General features: G+C 45.5%; 2 protein-coding genes across 5 annotated transcripts in view; one reads left to right on the top strand and one right to left on the bottom strand.

Moving 5' to 3' along the window:
• sts (steroid sulfatase (microsomal), isozyme S) overlaps window positions 1-1,738 on the bottom strand; it is a 70,505-nt gene extending 68,767 nt beyond the window's left edge. For both annotated transcript variants that reach the window (XM_087988400.1, XM_087988401.1), the window contains exon 1: window positions 1,638-1,738. In XM_087988400.1, the coding sequence (XP_087844526.1) occupies window positions 1,638-1,723 (86 nt within the window). In that variant the 5' untranslated portion in view covers window positions 1,724-1,738. The remainder of the gene's footprint in view (window positions 1-1,637) is intronic.
• The window catches only part of pudp (pseudouridine 5'-phosphatase), a 37,466-nt gene that overhangs the window by 1,072 nt on the left and 18,007 nt on the right, over window positions 1-18,387 (top strand). For 2 of the 3 annotated variants that reach the window (XM_087988403.1, XM_087988404.1), the window contains exons 2-3: window positions 4,091-4,309; window positions 8,198-8,427. In XM_087988403.1, the coding sequence (XP_087844529.1) occupies window positions 4,091-4,309; window positions 8,198-8,427 (449 nt within the window). The remainder of the gene's footprint in view (window positions 1-4,090; window positions 4,310-8,197; window positions 8,428-18,387) is intronic. The other variant, XM_087988405.1, reaches the window with a different exon arrangement.

Below are 18,387 nucleotides of genomic sequence, written 5' to 3'. Positions count from 1 at the left end.
CCCTCCCCTCCCCCCTCCCCTCCCCCTTCCCCTCCCCTCCCCCTTCCCCCTCCCCTCCCCCCTTCCCCCTCCCCTCCCCCTTCCCCCTCCCCTCCCCCTTCCCCCTCCCCTCCCCCTTCCCCCTTCCCCCTCCCCTCCCCCTTCCCCCTCCCCCTCCCCCTTCCCCCTCCCCTCCCCCTTCCCCCTCCCCTCCCCCTTCCCCCTCCCCTCCCCCTTCCCCTTCCCCCTCCCCCTCCCCTCCCCCTTCCCCCTCCCCTCCCCCTTCCCCCTCCCCTCCCCCTTCCCCCTCCCCTCCCCCTTCCCCCTCCCCTCCCCCTTCCCCCTCCCCTCCCTCTTCCCCCTCCCCTCCCCTTCCCCCTCCCCTCCCCCTTCCCCCTCCCCTCCCCCTTCCCCCTCCCCTCCCCCTTCCCCCTCCCCCTTCCCCCTCCCCCTTCCCCCTCCCCCTTCCCCCTCCCCCTTCCCCCTCCCGTCCCCCTTCCCCCTTCCCCCTCCCCTTCCCCCCTCCCCTTCCCCCTCCCCCCTCCCCCCTCCCCCCTCCCCCCTCCCCCATCCCCCTTCCCCCTCCCCCCTCCCCCCTCCCCCCTCCCCCTTCCCCCTCCCCCCTCCCCCTTCCCCCTCCCCCCTCCCCCCTCCCCCCTCCCCCTCCCCCTCCCCCTCCCCCCTCCCCCCTCCCCCTCCCCCCTCCCCCCTCCCCCCTCCCCCCTCCCCCTTCCCCCTCCCCCCCTCCCCCTTCCCCCCTCCCCCTTCCCCCTTCCCCCTCCCCCTTCCCCCCTCCCCCTCCCCCTTCCCCCCTCCCCCTCCCCCTTCCCCCTCCCCCTCCCCCTTCCCCCCTCCCCCTCCCCCTTCCCCCCTCCCCCTCCCCCTTCCCCCCTCCCCCTTCCCCCCTCCCCCTCCCCCTTCCCCCCTCCCCTCCCCCTTCCCCCCTCCCCCTCCCCCTTCCCCCCTCCCCCTCCCCCTTCCCCCTCCCTCTCCCCCTTCCTCTCCCCCTTCCTCTCCCCTTCCCCTTTCCCCCTTCCCCCCTCCCCCTCCCCCTCCCCCTCCCCTTCCCCCTTCCCCCCTTCCCCCTCCCCCTTCCCCCCTTCCCCCTTCCCCCCCTCCCCTCCGCCCCCACCCCTCCCCTCCCCTCCGCCCCCACCCCTCCTCTCCCCTCCCCTCCGCCCCCACCCCTCGCCTCCCCTCCCCTCCGCCCCCACCCCTCGCCTCCCCTCCCCTCGCCTCCCCTCCCCCCCGCCCCCACCCCTCGCCTCCCCTCCCCCCCGCCCCCACCCCTCGCCTCCCCTCCCCCCCTTGTCTCCCCTCCCCTCCCCACCCCTCCCCACCCCTCCCCACCCCTCCCCTCCCCACCCCTACCCTCCCCACCCCTCCCCCTACCCTCCCCACCCCTCCCCCCCCACCCCTCCCCCTACCTCCTGCCCCTCCCCCCCGCCCCTCCCCTCCCCCCACCCCTCCCTTCCTCCCCCCCACCCCTCCCTTCCTCCCACCCCGCCCCTCTCTTCCCCTCAACCCCACACCTCCCCTCCCCACCCCACCCCTCCCCCACCCCACCAAAGATCTGGCCAGTTCATGCAAACCCCCTTCATGTTTTAAGAAACATATTAGGTTCCAGTATACAAGCTAAGATTTTAAAATGTAATAACCTGATTACGGATGGACACACACTCCTCCAGGTCTGAAATTCAATGCATGTAGACTGAGGGGAAAAATAAAACAAAACAGAGCACATTTTTTTTGTTCTGCAGCTGTGCTAAACCTGACCAAAGCCAGTTCTTTCCAGCACTTCCTGTATACAAAAACTTATCTGTTTGTTTTAAGTGGTATAAAAAGTATTGCGAAATGCTGCTAGAATATCTGAAAGCACTTTAGAAAAATTAAAAGAATGAGAAGAGACCTTACTGAAATGTATAAGGTTGTTAGGAGGCTTGATGGTGTTGAAACGTATGGTGCTGGAAAAGCACAGCAGGTCAGGCACCATCGGAGCAGCAGGAGAATCAATGTTTCGGGTACAAGGCCTTCATCAGGAATAATGAGGTTGTTTCCCCTTGTGGGAAAGTCTAGGACGGAGGGCACCATCTCAGGACAAGTGGTCACCCACCTAAGGTACAGATCGGGGTAGTGAATCTGTGGATTTCTGTACAACTGGGGGTTGTCATAGTTAGGTCATTAAGGCTGAGATAGACATTTTTAATCAGGAAGGGAATCAAGGAAACAGGTAGGTAAGTGGAGTTGAGGATTGTCAGATCATACAGGAAGGATTTTGTGAAACGTGAAAGGGTTCAGAAAAGATTTACGAGGTTGTTGCCAGGATTGGAGGATTTGAGTGATAGGGAGAGGTTGAATAGGTTAGGGCTGTTTTCCCTGGAGCGTCAGAGGCTGAGGGGTGTCCTTATAGAGGATTATAAAATCATGAGAGGCATGGATAGGGTAAATAGACAAGGTCTTTTCCCTGGGGTGGGGGAGTCCAGAGCTAGAGGTTTATCGTGATAGGGGAAAGCTATAAAAGGGGCAAAATTTTCAAGCAGAGGGTGGTGCGTGTGTGGAGTGAGCTGCCAGAGGAAGAGGTGGAGGCAAGTACAATTACAACATTCAAGAGGCATTTGAAGGGTATATGAATAGGAAGGGTTTGGAGGGATATGGGCCGGGTGCTGGCAGGTGGGACTAGATTGGGTTGGGATATCTGGTCGGCATGGACGGGTTGGATCGAACGGTCTGTTTCCATGCTGTACATCTCTATGGCTCTATGAGATCAGCCATGATCTTGTTGAATGGTCGAGGAGACCTGATAGGCCAAATGACATACCTCTCCTTCTATGTCGTATGGTCTTATTGGAAGTAAATGTCAACTGCCAGAGAAGCACAAATCCCCTGAATCAATTAAAAATGCATGTGCAGCTTCACATTCAAGAAGCTCAGCATTATCCAGGACAAATCAGAAAGCATGACTGACCCATTGACCACCTTCAACAGTTACTCCCTTCATAGTCAATGAACAGTATTCCTACACCCCAGTTACTGCGGCAGTTCAAGAAGGAGCTTGTTACCACCTTCCGGAATAAATCCTGGCCCATCCAGTGACAACTGCATTCCATGAATTTTTAAACATGTCCTTAATGGGAAATCTACTTTAAGTATCTCAGCAGCAGAAGCTCAATTGCATGATGTTCTAGTCCTTTTAGAAGCAAACTGTTGTATCCTCGAGCTTATAGTGAGCAATGCCATTGGAGATTTCTGCCATAACTGAGTCCTCTCTGTTGGCTTGCCTCTCAGTGGTAAAATCCTGGATCCAAGTTCCGCTCGAGAACCTGAACGTACAAATCAAGACTGAGATGCGTTGGTTAGACTGAGGGAGAGCTGAGCCATTGGGTGTTCTGCCTTTTGGGAAGTTGGTTAGCTTAGTTGGCAGGACGGCTGATTCATGATGCCAACAGAGTGACTTCAGTTCCTGCACTGGCTGAGGTTACCATGAAGGACTCTCCTTCTCAACCTCTCCCCTCACCTGAGGCACAATGACCCTTCGGTTAAAGCACCACCAGTCATGTCTCTTCATTGAAGTCTGGTAGAAACATGGCAACCTGTGATTTTAAGTGAGACCTCAAACAGGGTGAGATCCCGTCTACCCTATCAATTGATGTAAAAATTCCCGTAATACTATTATGGCAAATATTGGCATTCTCCCAATATTTACCTCTCCATCAATATTCTTTCAACAAATAATCTGGTCATTGTGGTCTTGCAGTTTGCATGATCTTGCTTCAGGTAGGCTGGTTGCTGCATTTCTTGCAAAAGTAAATATACTTCAAGAGTACTTTTTAGATTAGATTAGATTAGATTACTTACAGTGTGGAAACAGGCCCTTGAGCCCAACAAGTCCACACCGACCCTCCGAAGAGCAACCCACCCAGATCCATTCCCCTACATTTACCCCCTCACCTAACACAATGGGTAATTGACGATTATCAGATCAGACATAGTCTTTGCTGCTTTTACTTCTGAATCCATGAAACTACATTCCAGTTCCATGGATAGGGTAAGGGAGGGAGTGGTTGAATCTTTTTGAATGTAATGTATTTGCTTTTCTGATTCTCTCTCTCAGACACGGAAAGACTGTACACTCTTGTGTTTGATGAAGTCTGTGGCCGTTACAATAAGAAGTTTACATGGGAGTTGAAATCCATGATTATGGGTATGCAGACCATGGTCGTGGCCAAAATTATTTGTGAAAAACTGGAGCTTCCAATTACTCCAGAGGACTTTGTGAAGGAATGTTCCCTTATAGAGAAACGCTTGTTTGCTTGTGCAAGCTTAATGCCAGGTAACTGTCTGTTATTCACAAATTTAGCCATCAAAAGAGAAGTCCACCTCCATTGTTAAGTCAATGAGCAGTTGTGCCATGGAGAAAGAGTAAAGAAAAATTGGGGTAAATGACCCCATTTTAATCCTCAATACATTCCCACAGAGGAGATAAATAAAAAGTCACGCATTAGCAGAATTCTGGATTCCCCCTGTGCCATTTGTAGCTATTTGATATCTTCAAGGTGAAGTTCGAGAGGAGGGATTCCAAGGCTACTATAGAGTCATACAACACGGAAACAGACCCTTCAGTCTATCTAGTCCATGCTGACCTGTTCCCAAACCAAACTAGTCCCACTTGCCCACATTTGGCCCATATCCCACCAACCCTATACTCTTCAAGTGTGTATCCAAATGTCTTTCATATGTTTTAAATGTACCTGCATCCACCACTTCCTCTGGAACTTCATTCCATATATGAACCAATCTCTGCAAAGAAAAAGTTGCCCCTTCATGTCCTTTTTAAACCTTTCTCCTCTCAACTTAAAAATATGCACCCTAGATTCTTAGGATCCACATCTTTGAGCCATTGAGCCTGTGTCAGTCAAAAACAACCATCTAAGTATTTTGATCCTATTTTTCAGCTTGTATGCCTTGATGTTACAAGTGCATTTCTGAATCCTTCTTAAATATTATGAGGGTTTCTGCCCCTACTATCCTTGCAGGCTCTAACTTGAGAGGCTGAATAACCGACCTCCATTCACAGCCAACAATATTTTACAGTACAGTCATTGTTACTTCATGGGGAGACATGATACCAATGTATTAATGACCAGATAATGTTTTTTTTTTAATGTCAGTTGGTGATTTCGTATTGGTCATGACAGCGAGGAGAAACTAGCTGGATGCACTGACCCCTTCCAAGCTGATGGTACAGGTGACATCACAGACTAGCTGTCCATGTGTTGAATTAGGCAGCAAAAGACTGTCAGAGATTTACAAGGTTTTTTATTGTAAATCTATAGCACAAACGCCAATACTGCACACACCGCCCTTCTGAATCCTTTCCCTAAACAGTAGCCAATCCCAGGGAGAAGCATAGCTTTTTTGTTCTAAATCAACCTGTTCAGATATTAATCCACACACATCTGGAGCAGGTAGGACTAGAATCCAGACTTCTAACGTGGAGGTAGGGGCACTACAACTGTGACACAAGCACCCTGAAAAGGTAATTCATAAGATATTTAATTCTATTCATTTTAAAATAGTGATGGAAAAGGATAGACCAGATCTAAAAGTTGAAGTTCGAAATTGGAGAAAGGTCAGTTTTGACGGTATTAGGCAAGAACTTTCAAAAGCTGATTGGAGACAGATGTTCGCAGGTAAAGGGACGGCTGGAAAATGGGAAGCCTTCAGAAATGAGATAACAAGAATCCAGAGAAAGTATATTCCTGTTAGGGTGAAAGGGAAGGCTGGTAACTATAGGGAATGCTGGATGACTAAAGAAATTGAGGGTTTGGTTAAGAAAAAGAAGGAAACATATGTCAGTACAGACAGGATAGATCGAGTGAATCCTTAGAAGAGTATAAAGAAAGTATGAGTATACTTAAGAGGGAAATCAGGAGGGCAAAACGGGGACTTGAGATAGCTTTGGCAAATAGAATTAAGGAGAATCCAAAGAGGTTTTACAAATATATTAAGGACAATAGGGTAACTAGGGAGAGAATAGGGCCCCTCAAAGATCAGCAAGGCGGCCTTTGTTTGGAGCCACAGAAAATGGGAGAGATACATAATGAATATTTTGCATCAGTATTTACTGTGGAAAAGGATATGGAAGATATAGACTGTAGGGAAATAGATGGTGACATCTTGCAAAATGTCCAGGTTACAGAGGAGGAAGTGCTGGATGTCTTGAAACGGTTAAAGGTGGATAAATCCCCAGGACCTGATCCGGTGTACCCGAGAACTCTGTGGGAAGCTAGAGAAGTGATTGCTGGGCCCCTTGCTGAGATATTTGTATCATCGATAGTTACAGGTGAGGTGCCGGAAGACTGGAGGTTGGCAAACGTGGTGCCACTGTTTAAGAAGGGTGGTAAGGACAAACCAGGGAACTATAGACCAGTGAGCCTGACCCCGGTGGTGGGCAAGTTGTTGGAGGGAATCCTGAGGGACAGGATGTACATGTATTTGGAAAGGCAAGGACTGATTCAGGATAGTCAACATGGCTTTGTGCGTGGGAAATCATGTCTCACAAACTTGATTGAGTTTTTTGATGAAGTAACAAAGAAGATTGATGAGGGCAGAGCAGTAGATGTGATCTATATGGACTTCAGTAAGGCGTTCGACAAGGTTCCCCATGGGAGACTGATTAGCAAGGTTAGCTCTCATGGAATACAGGGAGAACTAGCCATTTGTATACAGAACTGGCTCAAAGGTAGAAGACAGAGGGCGGTGGTGGAGGGTTGTTTATCAGACTGGAGGCCTGTGACCAGTGGAGTGCCACAAGGATCGGTGCTGGGCCCTCTACACTTTGTTATTTACATAAATGATTTGGATTCGAGCATAAGAGGTACAGTTAGTAAGTTTGCAGATGACACCAAAATTGGAGGTGTAGTGGACAGCGAAGAGGGTTACCTCAGATTACAACAGGATCTTGACCAGATGGGCCAATGGGCTGAGAAGTGGCAGATGGAGTTTAATTCAGATAAATGCGAGGTGCTGCATTTTGAGAAAGCAAATCTTAGCAGGACTTATACACTTAATGGTAAGGTCCTAGGGAGTGTTGCTGAACAAAGAGACCTTGGAGTGCAGGTTCATAGCTCCTTGAAAGTGGAGTCGCAGGTAGATAGGATAGTGAAGAAGGCGTTTAGTATGCTTTCCGTTATTGGTCAGAGTATTGAGTACAGGAGTTGGGAGATCATGTTGCGGCTGTACAGGTTTTTGGTTAGGCCACTGTTGGAATATTGCGTGCAATTCTGGTCTCCTTCCTATTTGAAAGATGTTGTGAAACTTGAAAGGGTTCAGAAAAGATTTACAAGGATGTTGCCAGGGTTGGAAGATCTGAGCTACAGGGAGAGGCTGAACATGCTGGGGCTGTTTTCCCTGGAGCGTCGGAGGCTGAGGGGTGACCTTATAGAGGTTTACAAAATTATGAGGGGCGTGGATAGGATAAATAGACAAAGTCTTTTCCCTGGGGTCGGGGAGTCCAGAACTAGAGGGCATAGGTTTAGGGTGAGAGGGGAAAGATATAAAAGAGACCTAAGGGGCAACTTTTTCACGCAGAGGGTGGTACGTGTCCCAGCATCCAACCCACTTTGAGATAGTGAATTCCACAGATTCACAACCATTTGGGACTAGTAGTTTCTACTCAGCTCTGTTTTAAATTTGCTCGCCCTTATCCTAAGACTAGCGCAGGGGCATAATTTAGATATTTTCTGATCAACATATTCAGAGACATTACTGCATGCCTCTGGTGCAGGTGGGTCTTGAACCTTGCCCTCCTGGTTCAGAGGCAGGGACTCTACTATTACACCATGGAGTCCTTAGATTGAATGTTGCCAATTCAAAGTCCAATGAGCATCTCCTGCTCTGAATAGATTCCTGGAGCTGTTCTGGTTTCCCCTTAAAAGGAAATGCATTTTAGATTTCAATGGGAAACACTGATTGTAGGCTCAGATACTGCTCACCATTAATCAGCCATATTGGAATTATAGGGAAAAAAACCCATTAATTTTGCTAAATTTTGTGTTTCCTTCTCCAGGGCCACCCCACACACGATTCCCTGTGAGCCTAGCAAGCCTATTGATGCAGACTGGCATATTGACATACATGAGGAGGATATTTGAGTGTTGTACTCAATGGGTTGCTTGAAAATAGTTAACCATTGCTCCTTTATCCGATCTTCCCTAAGGTGTAGAGCAGTTAGTTCGCCATCTCACCGAATACAATGTGCCAATCGCAGTGGCTACCAGCTCGCCGAAGGAAAAGTATAACCTAAAGACATCCAGGCACATGCCGATCTTCTACTTATTCCACCACATTGTGTGTGGCGATGACCCTGACGTCAAGAAAAGCAAGCCTGCTCCTGACAGCTTCCTGGTCTGTGCTAAGAGATTTGACCCTCCACCACCTTTTGAAAAGGTAAGACAGAGAAAACTACCTCCTTTTCTTTAGTGCCAATTTTAGTCCCACTTTTCCTCCATTTTCATATTTTTATTATGGTGCTGCCACTTGCTCTATGACATTACTAATTTGTGAGCTGGGTAGTAGAGTGACTTACTTCACAGTTCATCACAAAGTTTACTAAATGACATATGTGGTAATTCAATGGAAAATGGGCTTCAATGGATAATTCAAGTTCAACATGGGTCGGTCTGAACTTGTGATGTTAGGTAGAAGAAATAAAAACATAAGAATTAGCAGCAGGAGTAGGCCGTTCAACCTCTCGAGTCTGCTTCACCATTTGATACAATCATGGCTGATCTCATCTTGGCCACAAGTCCACTTCCTTGGCCATACTTCATAGCCTTTCAAACTGTTAATATGTAAACATCTCTCTATCTCCTCCTTAAATTTATCCGTGTCCCAGTGTCTACCGCTCTCTGAGGTACGGAATTCTGCAGATTGACAACCCTTTTTGAGAGAAGTACTTTTTTTCCTCATTTTCTGTTTGGAATCAGCTAGCCCTTATCCTAAAACTATGACCTCTCATTCTGGATTGCCCGATGTGATGAGATATCCTTTCTACACCCCCTTCGGTACCTTATATACCTCAGTTAGATCGCCTTTTGTTCTTCTAAACTCTAGAGAATATTGGCCTAAACTGCCCAATCTCTCTTCATGAGGCAAACCCTTTATCTCTGGGATCAATCTAGTGAACATCGCCTGATGCAACTAAATCCCTCCTCAAATAAGGGGACTAAAACTGTACTAATCCAGGTGTAGTCTCACTAATACTTTGTATAGTTGCAGTAACACGTCCCTACTTTTACACTAATCCTTTACCAATAAGTGTTAAAATTCCATGAGCCTTCCTTATTACCTGCTGTACCTGCATATTAGTTTTCAGTGATTCATACATGAGGACATCCAGACCCCTCTGCACTGAAACATGCTCAAGTTTCTCTCCATTTGGATAATAAATTGTTTTTCTATTCCTCTGACCAAAATGGGTAACCTGACACTTATTCACCTTAAACTTCATCTGCCAAATTTTGGTCAATTCATGTAATGTATCCATGTCCATTTGTAAATTTCATACTTTGTCATTGCAACTTATCTTCCACCTATTTTAGAATTTAAACTACATAAGAAATAAGCTTCTTGAGCCTCCCCCACCACTTAATGAGATCATGGCTGATCCACGCCAATGTTGTGTTTCTATATTACATGTGTATCCTGGAAATTTGATTGCAGTCTTGAACATATTCAACAACTGAGCCTCCAGAGCCCTTTGGGAGAGGAAATTTCAAAGACTTAACATCTGCTGAGTGAAGAAATTCCACTTCATTTTAAACTGAAGTTCTTGATATCCTTCAATGGGGAAACATCTTTCTTGCATCTGCACTCTGGACCTCTATAAGAATTTTATCTGTTTGAGTGATATCACCTTTTATCGTTCTACACTCCAGAGAATATAGGACCAGTCTTTTCTATCTTTCCTCATGGGACAATCCCTACGTCCCAGACATTGGTTTGGTGGGTCTTTGTTATGTTTCCTTTCTGAGAAGTTTCCATTTGCTTATGGAGGAGACTAAAATTGCACACAATACTCCAGGTGTAGTCTCAACAAGGCTCTATATATTTTCACGATGATAACTTTATCCTTCTTGTAGAACAAAGAGCAAAGTACATTACAGCATGGGAACAGGCCCTTCATCCCTCCAAGCCTGCTTGCGCCTATCCGGATCATCTATCTAAACCTGTTGCCTATTTTCTAAGGACCTGTATTCCTCTGCCCCCTGCCCATTCATGTATCTGTCTCGATACATTTTAAACGGCGCTATCGTGCCCGCCTCTACCACTTCCGCTGGCAACACATTCCAGGCACCCACCACCCTCTTTCCACATATATCTCCCTTAAACTTTTCCCCTCTCACCTTTAACTTGGTACTCCTAGTAATTGAGTCCCCCACTCTGGGAAAAAGCTTCTTTCTATCCACCCTGTCTAAACTTTTCATGATTTTGTCGACCTCAATCAGGTCCCCCCTCAACTTCTGTCTTTCTAATGAAAATAATCCTAGTCTACTCACTGTCTTTTCATAGCTAGAGTCCTCCATACCAGGCAACATCCTGGTGAACTTCCTCTGCACCCTCTCCAAAACATCCACATCCTTCTAGTTACTGTGGCGACCAGAACTGTCTGCAAAATTCAAATGTAGCTGAACCAAAGTCCTATGCAATTGTAACATGACCTGCCAAATCTACTCAATGTAACATGATGTGGAGGTGCCAATGTTGGGCTGGGGTAGATAAAGTTAAAAGTCACACAACACCAGGTTATACTCCAGCAGGTTTATTTGGAAGTCCTAGCTTTCAAAGCGCTGCTCCTTCAGGTAGCCAGGGGGCAGGATCATAAGACGCCAAATTTCTAGCTGTGTCTTATGATCCTATCCCACTAGTTACAGATGAAGGAGCCGCGCTCTGAAAGCTAGTACTTCCAAATAAACCTGTTGGACTATAACCTGGTGCTGTGTGTTTTTTTATCAACGTAACATGACCTGCCAACTCTTGTACTCAATATTCATAGTAAGTAATAATGGGTTGAACCTTACTAGACCCTGAGTGTGAATCAGCAGTGTCCACTCACCTGGTAATGCTGCTAAAGCTTCAGAGCTGTGAGGTAGTATTAGGAACCTGTTGCTGCCCTTGAGCTGACCTGCTCCTGCTGTATGTAGATGCAGATCCAAAGCTTTTTCTAGATTTTTTGGAATGTTTTGAAATTGTCAGCTCAATATCAGGGTACTGAAGCCTGCAGTAATAGCTCAAAATATTTGAGACAACAGGAAAAGAATAGCCAAGCTATGAATATTGGTGAGTGGCTTGTTTTATACCTTCCAATCTACCTGTTCAGCAATGTTATTAAACAGCTCTGGAACAGGCGGGACTGACACAGCAACTCAGGAGCTCTATGAGTGTTTTTAAAAATGATTTTTTCAACATAAGTCTGTTGATAAAACCATCACTTCTTGTTTACAAGAACTGTAAAGAAAGGAAGTTTTGACAATGCACTTAGAAAATCATTGTTAAAAATCACACAACACCAGGTTATAGTCCAACAGGTTTAATTGGAAGCACACTAGCTTTCGGAGTGACGCTCCTTCATCAGGTGATTGCCTGATGAAGGAGTGTCGCTCCGAAAGCTTTGTACACCCCAGACCAACACCGGCGTCTCCGAATTTAGAAAATCATGGTATGGTCTGACAAAGTCAGCAAGGTTTTAGAAAGTGAAATCGTGTTTGATAAATTTAATAGAACTTCTTGTGCATTTAACTAAAAGAGAATTAAAGAGAAACCAGTTGATGCAGTATACATGGACTTCCAAAAGGCATTTGATAGGGTGCCAGACAAAAAGTTAATAGGTAAGCTTATGGAGTACAGGGTGGGTATGAACTATTAGTTTGGGAAGAGAGTTCATTAATAGACAGGAGGTGAAGAGTAGGAATTAATGGAACATTCTCCATTTGCAGGCTATGCCTTGTGAAATGCCACAAGGAGCAGTGCTCGGACCTCTCAGCTGTTTAGAGTGTGGTGCTGGAAAAGCACAGCCAGTCAGGGAGCATCCGAGGAGCAGGAGAATTGATGTTTCAGGGATAAGCCCTTCCTGATGAAGGGCTTATGCCCAAAATGTCAATTCTCCTGCTCCTCGTATACTGCCTGACTTGCTGTGCTTTTCCAGCACCACACTTTTGGCTCTGCCGTCTTCACTTTCTCCTCTTAGCTGTTTAGAACTTCTATTAATGGCTTTGACAAACTGGACAGAGAGTAGATTATAAGTTTGCTGATAATACAAAGCTAATTGTAAGTGTTAATTTATGAAGACACGGTGAGGTTGCAAGGAAATAAAGACTTAGTAAGCGAGTGGACAATGTGCAGGGAAGTGTGATGTTATTCACTTTTGTTGTAACAATAGATAAGCAGAATTATTTTCAAAAGCCATAATGTGCAGGCAACTATGGGTATGTTTGTAGATGAAACTCAGGAGTTAACACTCCAACTGAAGTCAGCAATATGGGAGGCAAATGGCAGGGAAGGCTTTCTTGCAAGAGATTGGAGTGAAATTTTTAAAAAAGTCATCCAGCAATTGTACAGGGTGTTAGTAGTACCACATTTTGAATACTGTGTGCAGTTTTGGTCTCAACACTTAAAGAAGAATATACTTGTATTGGAGACAGGGCTATGAAGGTTCACCAGATTGCTCTCAATGTCGGGTGAGTTGTCATTTGAAGAAAGGCTGTGGAATTTGGGCCCATGCTGTGCATTTAGAAAAACAAGAGATGATTTCATTGAAACATACAATACTTTGAAATGATTCCGAGCTTACATTCTTTTATATTGGCGAAAATATACGACTGCTTCACGAAGACATTAAAATTCATTAATGTGGGGAAAATAGGCATCTGGTATATTTTAAAAATTTAGATCTGCATTTCCTGCCCACAAAATTTTAATTCAGATACAGAGCAAAGCAGAAACTTTATGGTTGGCGTCTCTATTGCATTGAGCGAAATTTGATCTGTGCATAAGGAATTTCACTATACCAAACAGAACCATTCAACTGGTGTAAAGCACAAAGGCAAAGCTTTAACTTACATCAGTAGGTGCAAAACTAAACACCAGGCAGGACACAGTGGACTCTATTTCAGTGGCATCTCATTCCACAGTTTCTCCACCACTCATGCACATTGGCAGCAAGATGTACTGTAGCAACTTGGCTATGCTCCTTTGACGGAACCTTCCAAACCCATGGCCTCTTCCATCTTAAACTGTCAGGGCAGCAGCTGCATGGGAATACCTCCCACTGCAAAGATCCTTTCCAATCCACATCTTCCTGTTCTTGGAACTGTATCTTCAGTGTTACTGGTTGAAAATCCTAGACCTGCCTATTTACATCCCAAGGAAAGCAGCTCACCTTTCTCAAGGGAAATTAGGAATAGGCAATAAATATGGTCTAGTCAATGACACCAACATCCCATGGACAAATAAATAAAGAAACTGAAATACGCCAACCTTAAAAGAGCAACTGGAACAACTTGGGAGCAGATCCTTCCTGCAGTTCGGATTGACAGGGAGCTTTCTCGCACCCTTCTTCCAGTGTGCATTCATTGGCATAGAAAGAAGTCACAAAGTCACCATTGCAACGAGCTGGGGAACAATGCCAGCAACAACTAGATTGCAAAAGATCAACATCCAGCCAGATAAAAGGCAGAAATTTCCAGAAGCAATGAGGCAGGCTGACAGCATGCAGAGGAGGGGTTAAGCTGATGATAAAAGGGATTTCCATCGAGGTTACGGACTGAATTTTGACTCGAGGTGGAGGAAAGCAGATGAACCTTAAATGTGACTGAAGGAATACCACACAATTGAACATCACATGATCAATTGTTGCATAATCAACCCTCCATGAACATGTCCAACCACAGTTCACTACTGACTAATTTACTTCCGTGTTGCTCAACGGGACTTCCAGGATTTCACCCCAGGGTTGATAAAGGCACTACGGTCCATTTCCAAATAAGGATGGTGTGGGAATTGGAATGAAAGGTGGAGGTACAGATGTCCCTGTGTGCATACTGCCCTTGTCCTTGCAGGTAGTTGAAGTTGCAGGTTTGGGAGAAGGTGTCAAAGAAACCCTGACTTGGTGATGCAGTGCGTCTTGCATATGGTGCACACCACAGATGGGATTACTGTTGAGGGTGAAGGAACATTAAAAGTGATGGTGGATTCCTGATTAATCAGACTGGTTTTTACAGGCTTATGACAACTCTACGAATGGGCAGTTGTGCTTGTCCTTCCCTGTACAAGCAAGTAAGATCAGTGAAAAAGAGATCAGAGACTGAGAGTTTCTGAAGTGTTGTTGAAGGTGCACTCATCCAGAAACAATTGCCTCACTCTCCACACTTGTCCCTTGTAAATACTGGAAAGGTTTTTGGAAGTGGTGGAGAAATTATGGAGAAGATCCTTGGGGATAGGACTAGCTCACATTTGGGAAAATATGGACTTAATAGCGATAGGCAGCATGGCATTGTGTGGAGAAGGTTGAGTTTCACAAACATGATTGATTATTTTGAGAGAATGACAAAGATGATTGAGGGCAGGACGTTAGATGTTTTTTATATGAACTTTAGCAAAGCCTTTGACAAGGTCCCTCATGGCAGGCTGATGCAAAAGCTGATGTCACATGGGATCCACGATGAGCTGGTAAGATGGATACGGAATTGGCTTGGTTGTGGAAGACAGAGTCGTGGTGGAAGTGTGTTTTTCTGACTGGAGATCTGTGGCCAGTGGTGTGTTGCAGGAATCAGTACTGGGTCCCCGGGTTGTTTGTAATATATATAAATGATTTGGAGGAGAATGTAGTGGCCCGATTAGTAAGTTTGTGGAAAGCAAGGCTCAGGATCATTTGTCCAGCTCCCTGGATTACTAGTGCAGTAACATAACCACTGCGATCACAACTATAGCTAACAATCAAAGGGATTTACTTTGTAGCAGCACAGTTATTACCATTTAACAACACTATTTATAAACTTTTAAAATTAATACAGCTCTTGAAATCGACATATTAAAATTAAACTTTAAAGTGTGATTTGTGGATGACCTCTCTTGTATCCACTGAGAAGGTCATGGGCCGTGGATTCAGGAGAACTTGCAGGTTCCCCTCCAAGCCACACACCATCCTGACGTGGAACGAAATCAGCCAAACCTTCACTGTTGGGTCAAAATCTGGGAACAGCATTGTGTGTCCCTCCACCATATGGACCCTTGTGCTTCCAAGAAGGCAGCTGGGTTAGGCAGTAAATGCTGGCCCAGCCAGCAATACTCACATCCCATGAACAGGTAATTTTTTTTAAAAAAGTGACTAAATACCTTACTCTCTGGTGAAACATTAGCTCTCATCATTAACCCTACAGACTGATGGCATATGACCACAGAAGACAAGCCTGTTCAATCAGAGGATAGTTTAACCGTTTTGCAGAAACCATCTGATGGGTTCCAAACCTTTCTAGTAGAGGCAGGCAATTGATCATAGGTTTGATGTGCTCACTCAGATGTCTCTTGGAAGAGTCAGAGCATGCCTTTAATGTTCCTATGCTGCAAACCAATCTTTGTAGTTGATGATTACAGTCAAGCTTCAGTCCTTTTAGATTTTTTTTTACAAAATCTGACAGAGACCAGGTAGATTCTTGCTGAAAAATGTACTGTGCAGAATGCATACCAAGTTGTATCGTGTTGGTATCTCTGCAAGTGCTGACAAACATTGATGAATCAACAGTAGAATTACAGAAAGCACAAATGTCCAACATAAAATCAGAAACCTTATTGAAACAGAAACAACCAGTCATGAAGGGCTTTTGCCCGAAACGTCGATTTTGCCTGTCCTCGGATGCTGCCTGAATTGCTGTGCTCTTCCAGCACCACTGATCCAGAATCTGGTTTCCAGCATCTGCAGTCATTGTTTTTACCTCAGTCATAATTCCAAATTAACCTGCCTCCTCCTGGCCCATATCCCTCCAAACTTTTCCTAATCATGTACTTATTTGAATGTTTTTTACACATTGTAATTGTACCTGCATCCACCACTTCCTCAGGAAGTTCATTCCACATGCGAACCACCCTGTGTGTAAAAAATATGCCCCTCATGTCTTCTTTAAATCTCTTTCCCTTCACCTTAAGAATGTGCTTCCTCGTCTTGAAACACCCCATTCCGGGGAAAAGGCTACTACCATTAACTTTATCTATACCTCTCATTATTTTATAAACTTCCATTAAAACATATAAGCTCCTGAGGGGTGTTGAAAGAATGGATGCAGGAAGGATAGTTGTGGGAAAGAGACATGAGGTGACAAAATTTAATAGTGGAGGGTTTCCCATTTAGGATGACCATGAAGAAAAGTTTTTTTTCTGTGTTTTGAGTCCATAAAACCATAAGATGTAGGAGCAGAGGTAGGCCATTCAGGCCCATTGAGGAGCAGGAAAGTCATCAGGAATGAAGGGCTTTTGCCCAAAACATTGATTTTCCTCCTCCTTCTTTGCTGTGCATTTCCAGTGCCACTCTAATCTTGATTCTAATCTCCAGCATCTGCAGTACCCACTTCTGCCATTCAGCTCATTGAGTCTGCTTTGCCATTCCGTCAGATCATCAGGAGGCAGGAAGAACGCAACAAGCCAGACTACATTGAGACTGAAGAAGGATTACACCCGAAACATTGACCTCTCCACCTCCTGATGCTGCCTGGCTTGCTGTGTTCTTCCAGTCTCCTGCTGGTCTACCTTGGATTCCAGCAGCAGCAGTTTTTTTTTTACTCATTCCATCAGAACATGGTTGTTCTGATAAACTCCACTTGCCTGCCATCCGTCTAATTCTTGATTCCCTTATTGATTAAAAATCTGTCTATCTCAGCCTTTAATGGCCCAGTCTAACAGCCCTTTGTGTTAAAGAATACCTGAGGTTAACAAACGTTGGAGGAAAAGAAATTCCTCCTCATATCTGTCTTAAATGTGCGAACTCTTGCTCTGAGATTAGGCCCTCCGCTACTAGACTGTCCCACAAAGGGTAACAATCTCTCTGCACTTACCATAGTCAAGTCCCTATGAATCTTCTAAGTTTCAATAAGATCACCTGTTTTTCTTCTAAATTGGAATGAGTACAATCACAACCCCGTTTCATAAGAAAATCCTTTCATACCTGGAATCAATCTCGTGAACCTCCTGTGGACTTCTCTAATACCAGTAAATATTACCTTTAGTTATAGAGTTATAAATTGTTATCAATACTGATCTGCCATTGAATGGTGGAGGGAGCTCCTGGGGCCAAATGGCTTATTCCTGCCCCTAATTCATCTGCTCACGTATATGTAAAGGCTACCTTTGTTTCTTGAGTATTCAATCTTTTTTAACTTTCAAAATCATAAACCTCGTTTCATACCTCTTCATGGTCTTTGCTCCCTTTTACTGTAGTTTCCAGCCTCATAATCCTACAATGCTGATTTTGTTTTAATTCTTCCAGATTTTAATCGTTCAAACATTTGATGCAACTTCAGCTACCAAGTCTTAAGCTCTGGAACTCCCTTTGCCAGCGAGTTTTGAGAAGATTTGTAGCTCAGGTTGAGGTTTAGGATGTAGGTTTGCTTACTGAGCTGGAAGGTTCATTTCCAGACATTTCGTTACCTTACTAGGTTACATCTTCAGTGGACCTCATGCGAAGCAATGCTGAAAATTCCTGCCTTCTATTTATATGTTTGGGTTTCTTTGGGGTGGTGATGTCATTTCCTGTGGTTTCAACCCAAAGAAACCCAAACATATAAATAGAAAGCAGGAATTTTCAGCATTGCTTCACATGAGGTCCACTGGAGATGTTATCTAGTAAGATTAGATTAGATTAGATTTAGATTAGATTAGATTAGATTACTTACAATGTGGAAACAGGCCCTTCGGCCCAACAAGTCCACACCGACCCGCCGAAGCGTAACCCACCCATACCCCTACATTTACCCCTTTACCTAACATTACGGGCAATTTAGCATGGCCAATTCACCTGACTTGCACATCTTTGGACTGTGGGAGGAAACCGGAGCACCCAGAGGAAACCCACGCAGACACGGGGAGAACATGCAAACTCCACACAGTCAGTCGCCTGAGGCGGGAATTGAACCCGGGTCTCTGGCGCTGCGAGGCAGCAGTGCTAACCACTGTGCCACCGTGCCACCCACAAAACGTCTGGAAATGAACCTTTCAGCTCAGCGAGCAAACCTACATCCAATCCCTTTGCCAGCCTTTCCGCTGCTTAATTTCTCTCTCTCTTCCATTTAAGACACACCTTAAAACGTGTCTTGCCAAGCAACCTTCTGGTCCCCTGCCCCAGTATCTCATCTTAGAACTTAG

The sequence above is a fragment of the Chiloscyllium plagiosum genome, unplaced genomic scaffold (genome assembly GCF_037043375.1).
Source record: "Chiloscyllium plagiosum isolate Xiang-an unplaced genomic scaffold, Cpla_swu_hap1 HiC_scaffold_6, whole genome shotgun sequence".
In the NCBI taxonomy this organism is placed as follows: domain Eukaryota; kingdom Metazoa; phylum Chordata; class Chondrichthyes; order Orectolobiformes; family Hemiscylliidae; genus Chiloscyllium; species Chiloscyllium plagiosum.
This window is presented reverse-complemented; position numbering and strand designations above follow the sequence as displayed.